Source organism: Littorina saxatilis, unplaced genomic scaffold, assembly GCF_037325665.1.
Source record: "Littorina saxatilis isolate snail1 unplaced genomic scaffold, US_GU_Lsax_2.0 scaffold_361, whole genome shotgun sequence".
NCBI classification, from domain to species: Eukaryota; Metazoa; Mollusca; class Gastropoda; order Littorinimorpha; family Littorinidae; genus Littorina; species Littorina saxatilis.
Window position 1 is genome coordinate 35,001 of NW_027129226.1, and position 9,689 is coordinate 44,689.

The 9,689-nt window shown below is 38.5% G+C and overlaps 1 protein-coding gene across 1 annotated transcript in view; it reads left to right on the plus strand.

Moving 5' to 3' along the window:
• The window catches only part of LOC138957499 (uncharacterized), an 11,242-nt gene extending 7,124 nt beyond the window's left edge, over positions 1–4,118 (plus strand). The window contains exons 6-9 of the mRNA XM_070328617.1: positions 215–231; positions 608–748; positions 3,488–3,541; positions 4,003–4,118. Coding sequence (XP_070184718.1) covers positions 215–231; positions 608–748; positions 3,488–3,541; positions 4,003–4,091 — 301 coding nt within the window. The 3' untranslated portion in view covers positions 4,092–4,118. The remainder of the gene's footprint in view (positions 1–214; positions 232–607; positions 749–3,487; positions 3,542–4,002) is intronic.
• Positions 4,119–9,689: the final 5,571 nt, after the last annotated feature.

Sequence of the window (9,689 nt, forward strand, 5' to 3'; positions counted from 1 at the left end):
CTCTCTCTCTCTCTCTCTCTCTTTTCTTACTCCCCTCGCTCTGTTCACAAACCTTTACCCGCTTAAATGTGTATTAAATGTATGTATCTTGTATTTATGTGCCAATGTACATTTGTACACATATGTCTATAAAAACAATGATACAAAAAATAATGACGAAAGTAAATGATTTGAATATTAGTTTCAAATAAACCAAAATGTGCATCCTTTTCAGGCAACCAAGAATCACAGGTAAGCCCCAGGTATCGCAGCATCGCACCTCTAGTTTTCACCATTTAACCCCCTCCCCCCCCTTCCCACTCCTATTGCTCTTACCTCTTTTCTCTTGTGTGTCAAGACATTTTCTTCTTCCATTTAAAACAATTGTTTTTTACGAGTTTGACAAAATGATTTGTTTTGATATTTGTGTCTCCTTATTCTGCTTACATAATTTTTCCATCTGAAATTAAGTCACTTTAAATGAACAAAAAACCAAAATAAACTGAGCGAGAATCAGGTAAGTAATACTCTATGCATTTTATATTTACTTTCCTGCTTTTGTTAGATGCTGCGACGATTCTCTATTTAGATTTTTTTGTTGATGAGATATTTGAATGCTTATGTCCAGTGCGGGACCTGTACCGGGGCTCTAACGTGAGCATGATGGTCAGCAACGACCTGTACGAGGGATCTCAGAACCTGCTGGACAACGGGGCATGTGCACTGGTCAGGGACGGTGACAACGACAGTCGTCGCTCTTCTCTTGAAGGTGACATGTTAAAAAAGTAGTATCATCTGACATAATTGTTTCGTTATTATCACTTACTGACTGTCTGAATGTTCAACTGATGGGATCTGCATGGACATTCGCTTGAAGGTGGTGGCTAATTTTCTTCCAAATTACTAAATGAGCCAAATGTTATAATGACTGGGGAATTCCACATGTCTGAATCCCAACGAGCGATAGGGACCTTCATGTTACATTACGTTGGATATCTTAGTTATAATTATTATTAATGGTTCATTACCCAGTTAAACCCCGACATCAAAAGGATACTATCCGAAAGAACTTTAATGTCGTTGAGTGCTTGCGTGCACACGTGTGTATGTGTGTGTGCGTGCATGCGCGCGCGCCGCGCGCGCGCACGTGTGTGTGTGTGTGTATGTGTGTGTGTGTGTGTGTGTGTGTATGTGTGTGTGTGTGTGTGTGTGTGTCAGTGTGTGTGTGTGCCCCCTTTATGATTTGTCACTGACTTATTTTTAAATCACGATTCTCCAAGGTTATAATTATTAGTAAACAAGAGTATAAAAATAGCAACACAGTTAAATCGGTCATACAAAATTGGCAAAACCATTAAGTCGATCAAATGCTTTGTCGCCCTTTGCATCGATTGTTATGTGGCTATAAGAGTATAATTCGCAGTTAACAAAAACATTGGTTTGACTATCTTTGATGCAATTAGCATTGACATTAACCTGATCTCTTAAGACAACATTATTGTTGTCACAGAAGCTGTCGTCGTCATCATCCTACCGAATCTTCTTTATTCTATATATATCCCCTCCCGTCTGTTGATAACCTTCAAATATGTGTACAACAGTCTGTGAAATGATTAACATATGTACAGCAGTCTGTGAAACGATCAACATTATGTACATCAGTCTGTGTAATGATCAACATGTGTACAGCAGTCTGTGTAATGATCAACATGTGTACAGCAGTCTGTGAAATGATTAACATATGTACAGCAGTCTGTGAAACGATCAACATTATGTACATCAGTCTGTGAAATGATCAACATGTGTACAGCAGTCTGTGAAATGATCAACATGTGTACAGCAGTCTGTGAAATGATCAACATGTGTACAGCAGTCTGTGAAATGATCAACATGTGTACAGCAGTCTGTGAAATGATCAACATGTGTACAGCAGTCTGTGAAATGATCAACATGTGTACAGCACAGGGCCGGACTACCGGGGGGGTTATGGGGGTTGCGCAACCCCCCCCCTAGCCTAAACATGTACCTTACTTATTTAATTTTTTTTTATTATTGCTTATTTTATGCCGTTTCATGCAAGGAGCGACCATTTTCCTATCTCAGAATATGACCTACCCGTCAGCTTAAGGGGGCTTCGCCCCCTGACCCCCACAACGAGGGGTGGGGGGGTGGGTTCTAGGGTTTCCGGACCCCCCCCCCCCCCAGCCAAAAAATAAAAATATTGAATGAGGTATGCATTTCTTTATTTTACATTGAGTTTCAATTTTTGGGGTATTAATCAGTGACAAAATCTGCTGCCTGAAACTGGTAATGATCATCCTCAGAATGCACCAGATTGCACCATTTTGCATCCTTTTTTTTCAAAATTTTCCGGGGGGGCATGCCCCCGGACCCCCCTAGCAAGCTAGGCGCTTCGCGCCGTCGGCACTGGCGCTTCGCGCCTTCACACCCATATCTTCACAATATACTTTTGAAAAAAACCAGTCATAAAATGAACTGATCCACCCCTGCCGCCAGGGGGGACATCCCCTGGGCCACCACTGGCAACCCCCCCCTCCTCTTCGCCTAGTCCGGCCCTGCAGCAGTCTGTGAAATGATCAACATATGTACAGCAGTCTGTGAAATGATCAATATGTGTTTGAGTGCAGACGTTCAAGACAGAAAAGAATAGCGTAAATATTGATCTACTTAACACAGTTTTCGGAAATAAAATATTCACACATCGACACACACACACATTGCTCTTTTGTATTTTTTATAATATTGATATATCTCTGTGTCTCTGTTTTCTTTCTGTCTCTGTGCCCCTCTAACCGATCTCCGCATTTCCCACGATATGAACAGCTTGACAGCCAGGGTCTACTCATTGCTGTCTCACCAACATTTGCATGACAAACTATGTTGTGTGGCCTTGACCGCCGCAACCAAGTCATTTGTTTATGTTTAGACACCGACTTTTTCTCTCTCCCTTTAGCGTTATCGTAAACATGAGTGTACTTTTATACCCGGCAAAAAAATAGTTGTTGACATATTCATGTGGCTTTGACACACGTACAGCCGTGGCTAAAATGTATCTGCTTCAGTGTTTACTGATTTGTTAGTATGGTAAGCATTGCATTGATACAGATGTAAATATAAACACAGAGGTGCGCAGTAGCTAAATAGATAGATTGCCAGAAAGTTGCATTCACATAGGTCACAGAGAGAGAGAGAGAGAGAGAGAGAGAGAGAGAGAGAGAGAGAGAGAGAGAGAGAAAATAAGAATATAAGATATCCTCCAATGGTGTGTGTGTGTGTGTGTGTGTGTGTGTGTGTGTGTGTGTGTGTGTGGGTATGTATGTATGTCTGTCTGTCTCTTAGGTTATCCCGATTTAATGCACAGACATTTACTGCCCCCCCCCCCCAAAAAAAAAAAAAATAAATAAATAAATAAATAAATCACACGGGCATGTAAAGAAAAAGCAACGCCCAAAGGGAGACCCATCAAGCCAATTTGCTTTGTTTTCAGAGGGAGATTACGCTGAAATTGACTCCTTCCTACGCCAGTCTGTTCTTGTCAGCAGTGAGTATGTAGCGCAAAACAATGCTGTCATGCAAGTGTTTTATTCAATGTTATTGTGTTGTTCTGATTCAAATGAGTGTTCGTGGTACTAGCACAAAACGTTGAAAGAGAAGATACAGATTTGTTGTCACCTCTTTCACTGCACTACAATATTAAATGACATCTTGCTTTTGAAAGACAAGTCTAAGAAAGCAAACATTGAAGCACCTGCGTGATAGCAGCATTTACACTATAATAGATACTACTTGCTAAATGCGATGAATACTTTGCATATCAAATAACACTGATTAAGAACTTGATAAACAAACACTTATACTTTTCGTTTGAAAGACAACTGTTTTAGTCTGCGCACTAGCAAAACTCTTGTAACTGTGTACACTTAGAAGTTACACATTTTAACTGATCGTCTCGGCTAGTTTCCTCGAATTTTGATTATAAATTGAAACTATTTGAACAAACAGACAGACCAAACTGCAGACCGCTGCCAGTGGACTATGTGCCTGCTGCTGAAGTGATGAGGAACAAGAGAGAGCAGAACATATTTGTTTGAAACATATATGCAGGTTTGTGTGTGTGTGTGTGTACCAGTGTGTGCGCGTGTGTGTGTGTTTGCGTGCTTGCATGCGTGCGTTCGTGTGTATGCCTTATTTTTGTATGTATTCTATTCAGTTCTGTATATTAGATATGTTTATGAGTTGCTGAATTTTCATCGTGCAAGCATGTCTTAATATTTTCATGAGGGAATAGACGAATTTTGGAAATGACTCCGTCGGGTTTGTATAGGTTATTAAAGAAGAGTGAATACCCTTGCTTTTCCTCTGACAAATAACTTTGAACATGCTCCTGTCCACGTGTTTCCGACACACACCTCGCTCCAATATTCGTCCGAGTAGAAACGAAGGCTATTCACTCTTTCACAACCCATACAAACCCGACAGAGTTGTTGTTTTTCGAAACTCGTCTATTCTCTCATGAAAATATTAAGACATGCCTACTTCATGATAGAGATTCAGCAACAAAAACAATATACAACTGTAGGACAATTCCAGCATCACTGACGTGGCATTCGCATATAAAATCAGACATTACTTGCCATAAAAGTAATGTTTATGATGCTTTTACTGACTCAAATGTGTGCAAAGATTTCCCCAAACATGACAACCTTCCTATCCAAGGTTAAAAAGGTTGACGTAAAGAAAGTTAAAGGTACCTAACTTGAGTTTGAAAAAACGTCACTGACGTGGCAAAAATGCTCACCTGCATTTCACTCACTGGGCGAAATTCTAAAATTCTATGAGATTAGCCAACTAAATTATGTGATTTTGTTAGATTATAGTCAAGACACGTCATACTCTCTGACATATGAAAGAAATTGCAAATATCAAATGTATCCTTTCGACTAGCGGTTAATATGTAGCGTCACTGACGTGGCACTTGAGCGTCACTGACGTGGCACGTGTGAATTCAATGTTCAATAGTAATACGTTTTTGTTGTTAAAAACATAGGTAGTTTCACACGGCCGATTTTAAACTGATTATTGATCTTTTCAGCCATTTGTGAACCACTATACGGCTTCCGAAATGGCCCGTTGGTCCTCCGACACCATAATACCCATCTAAATAACTTGTGAAATAATGATTTCAATTGCACACTTTATACATGTATTGATACATTTAAAAGGAACATACACCTTTAGCAAACATATTTAAAGCATTCCGGGTCAAGGTCACTACTCAAGGTCACCGTCAAGGTCACTCTTTTTTTCTTGTACACTTCAGACAACGTCTTGATTTATTTTTTTTTAGAAAATATTGCATTCAAACGTGGCGGGCAAACAAGTACACACTCTCAGAAAGATAAATGGCTCCTGATTCTGGCTTGAAAACGTCATTTACACGGTTTTGTTTTGAGCTGTCATTATTATGACGTTCTCCGCTGTCTTCCCTCCTGGCAATTTTATATAATAACTACCGTTATACACTCACGTCAAACAAATGAGTATGTACATTTAACAAGATCCTAAATGTGAACCAGACTATTCCACTTTATTTTTGTTGATTTTTTGTCGAGAACAGGGCAGAATAACACGTTAATTTTAAATTTGTACATAACCAAACTCAAACATTGTTAACATCTTTCTCCGCGAACCTTAAGAAAAGTCTATCTCATTTTCTTCTCGCAGATTTACTTTTCTGTGCACTCAACTTCGCTCTACATTATTGTTTCTGTTGGCGATTGCGATCTTTCGTTATTTTCTTTTTTTCTCTTTCAGATATTTTAGTTTTTATAGAGGGAATAACCAGAAGTCACAAGGAGTAAAATCAGGTCCGAAGAATGTGTGAGGCAAAAATGGGATCATTTAGACTTTCAGGAATGGAGTCACGGCCCTTATTTTGTGGAGGCTGGCATTGTCATGGAGGACTTGGGAGGTCTGGGTTTCGCAGTTTAGTCGTTGACTGCTGAAGTGAGTAAGTCTGGGTAATAAGTTTCCTGCATAGTATGTGATAGTGACAGTTCTGTTAGCAGAAAGAATATCGACAGCAACGGGTGGTCGCAAAATACAGCGAATAGCACTGTTTCTGCTTTGAAACCCTTGCTTACAGATGTAGTGCGTCTCGTCATTGCGGTCCAAAACACGCTTTGTTTTGTGTTTCTGGGAAATAATATAGAAGGAACCTAACGTTTCATTATCAGTGACTACATTCATCACAAGTTTGTGTCTATCTAGTTCAAAGCGTTTGAGCAGATCGCGTGCAACAGGAACCTGTTGCTTCTTCCGTTTCCCTGTCAACTTATGAGGCATCCATTTTGCGGGCAGCTTTTGAAGATGGTCATTGTGTAGAATTATGTGGACTATTCTATATGAAAGTTTAAGTCTTGTACAATATATTCGTATGTACACTTTTAATTTTAGTTCTTAAGTTTTGATACAGCAGCTACATTTAGTCTCGTTTGCAGAGCTGTTCTGACGTCTTGTTGGGTATTCAGAGTTGTTGCATTATTTTTACCAGTTTTGAGTTCCCTTTTCTTTTGTCAGATTGTAAACTATGTAGCAGCTTTGATTCATGAAAGTTTCTTCACCTTTGTAGAAATTTCCTTTGTGTCATTACCTAGCTACACTCTTTCACAGAAGAGGAGTTGCTCATGGTGCTAGACAAAATACCCTGTTTTGAAGCATAACCTATAAGTGACGTATTTTGATGTCTCGTCATTTATGACGTAGCAACATAATAGCGTCATCTCTTAGAGGTTAACCAGTTAAATATTTGGCCTTTCAAATGATATATTACTTCTGATGATCAGTTTACTGAAACATTTATAATAGCGTTTTGATCTTTTTGTTTGGATTATAATTCGTACAAATCTCTCGGTTTAACTGCACTAACAATTAAAAATAAAAGACAAATAATCTCATTTTTGTGCTCAGCTTTCTCCAGTGAGATCTGTGTTAACCTTAGTTAAAACATTTAACAACAAATCACAAGGAAATTGGTTAAAATCTACAAGTAACAAGTACCCATAGTTCCAAAGTGCCAAAGACGTTACAAAACACTGCCACGTCAGTGACGCACTTTGTGCACAACAAAATGGGGACAAACAAACACAAATCACATGGTTGTACTCCTCCATTTAAAAGCTAAGAAAAGTCGAAAAAAGAACTAAATCAACCAATCAGTTCATCGCCACAAAACAAATTTCTACCCAAAACGTCCCGGATGTGGCACCATTTTTGGGTGGAAAATGTTTTGAATATATCTCAAGAAGTGTTATCATTAGATATTTGAAAAACAGATCTAACGATAGTTTTAGGCTTCTCTAGCAACTTTCACTAATTTTCGACACCAAAACAATACCAACTAGCACACGCGATGACATTCTTAAAAGTTGTCATAAAATGACTTCACACGGCGCGTTCCCAAATGACATCAAAACAAAATGGCGGCATGCAAGGGGAGTGAATTAGAGGCAAGCGATGAATGGTTTAAGTAACTATAAACATCTCTTGTGGCATATGTACGGTGAAAAAGCCCCCAATTCCATTTTGAATTTCAGGCTTAGGTGAGCATTATTTTTGGAATTGGCCTAATACAGATCTGAATACATGGTTGACTTTCAACAGCATCGATAATTTCTAACTTTCTGGTGAGAGAACAAGAATTGCGCTTTGTGCATTCCGCCATGGTAACTGCGGCTGAGAATACAAACACGGACAGGCAAATAAAGCGAACACTTGCTTAGAGTTACAGTGTTGGAATTATTTTAAATAGGAATTTAACTGCCTACAAATTTCGATCCCGGTGTCTGTCTCGCGCTTCCAGTCAATCTGGATCACATCCGGTGCGAGCATTGCAAAAACTGCAAATCTAAATTGAGTGGCCCTCTCCTATACCTGAGGAAGTTGTGTTAACTCCTTTCTTATAACCAGTGCCTTCTTATAAAGAAGTTTCCGGAAAGTTTTAAGTGGAAGAAAGAAGGTATTTGGCAGGAAACTAAAAGTTCCTTTCTTGTACGCGATGTTTCTTTTAAGTAGGTTCGACTGTAGTTAACAAATTGAATGGGGGTCTCCTTTGCCTAAAAATGAGAATTACAGCTTGGAATTCCAACTCAAAACACCGCCGTTTTCAATTTGAGTAACTGAGCGCTCAAACGTTTACTTTCAAGGTTTTTCTGGTTTGTGGTCACATAATTACAACCCCTAACCTAAACAGTATAGCTCTTGGGGCGATGAGAGACAGTTGTTTTGCTAGACATTAGTACTTTCAAGGCAGGTAATAAGTTATTTTCAGCAAACTTCTCAATACATGACTTAAAGTAGTCTTTATAATAACAATAACAGCACTTTATTGTCCATTTAAATATTACATAAAAATGGAAATTTTTCTTCGGCACACCCTGCCTGTCTGTAAACGATTATAACAACAATTGAAAAGGACGACATACATTATCTTTTCTTTTCTTGTATTTGTTGACAGGGTACACAGAAACAATTCGAGATTGTGCTATTATTTTTTTGGTTGTGCAAGAAAAACGGGGCCAACACTCCTAAAACGTAACAATTACAGTCTTAGCTGTCAGAAATTTATCTAGCGTCATATCTAAAGCGAATGACGCCGGAAGTGTATAAAAGTGAAAAAGCGGTTTTGTTGTTTGTGTTTCTGCAACTGTTTTGACTTCTACAAGGTATCTACAAAGGTTAAATGAAGTGAGTGAAATCTTTTTGAGCGCTCTAGCACCGTTGGTTTGTCAGAACAGTAGGTGGTCCATATTAAGGGCCTTTTGCATAATGCATAGCGTTTTATACGTTATTTGGGGAATTACCGGAATGGCTTGATAAACCCTGAACAAAATGTTCGTTTGAAATAGTTGACATACATGTTTACGTCCGACTCAGAAAATGTACATTACTGTCGAGGCATGACATGTATACTACTACCACTACCACTAATAAGAATACTTATATGCGCAAATCCCAAACACCTCATAAAACATGCAAAAATAAAGGTGTCTGTACACAATTCCAAATTAAATCAAATAAAAATACACGAAATATACACATAGACTTTACACAGTTTTAACCCTCATATGGCCAAGTCAAGTAATAAAACACACCGAAGAAAAATACTATTTACAAATATTTCAACACATATGACATGAATACATATCGCACAAGTTCAAATAAAGATTCATTATACATAAATAACTCAATCACTATTGCTTAAAACACTTAAGCACATGAAACACACACACACACTAAAACACGTGCGGCGTACGCACGCACGCACACTCACTGACACAAGCACACACACACACACACACACATACACACACTCTCACATACACACACACACACACACACACACACACACACACACGCACTGGTTTTGAATTTTTTTTTTGGGGGGGGGGGATCAACTTTTCTACTGAGATATTTAGGGCTCACAAACAGAGATGTCTTATTTTACAATCTTATAATATCGACAACAGCCTATTCATTATATATTTCTGTTTTTTAGAATATAAAACAATCAATCAATTATATAAACACCTAATTTATCAACAACAAAACTTATATATTTCATTTTATCTTAATAACTATTTCTTATCAATTCTTTTTTTTTTTTTTGACCTCAGTTGCATGCAGGATGC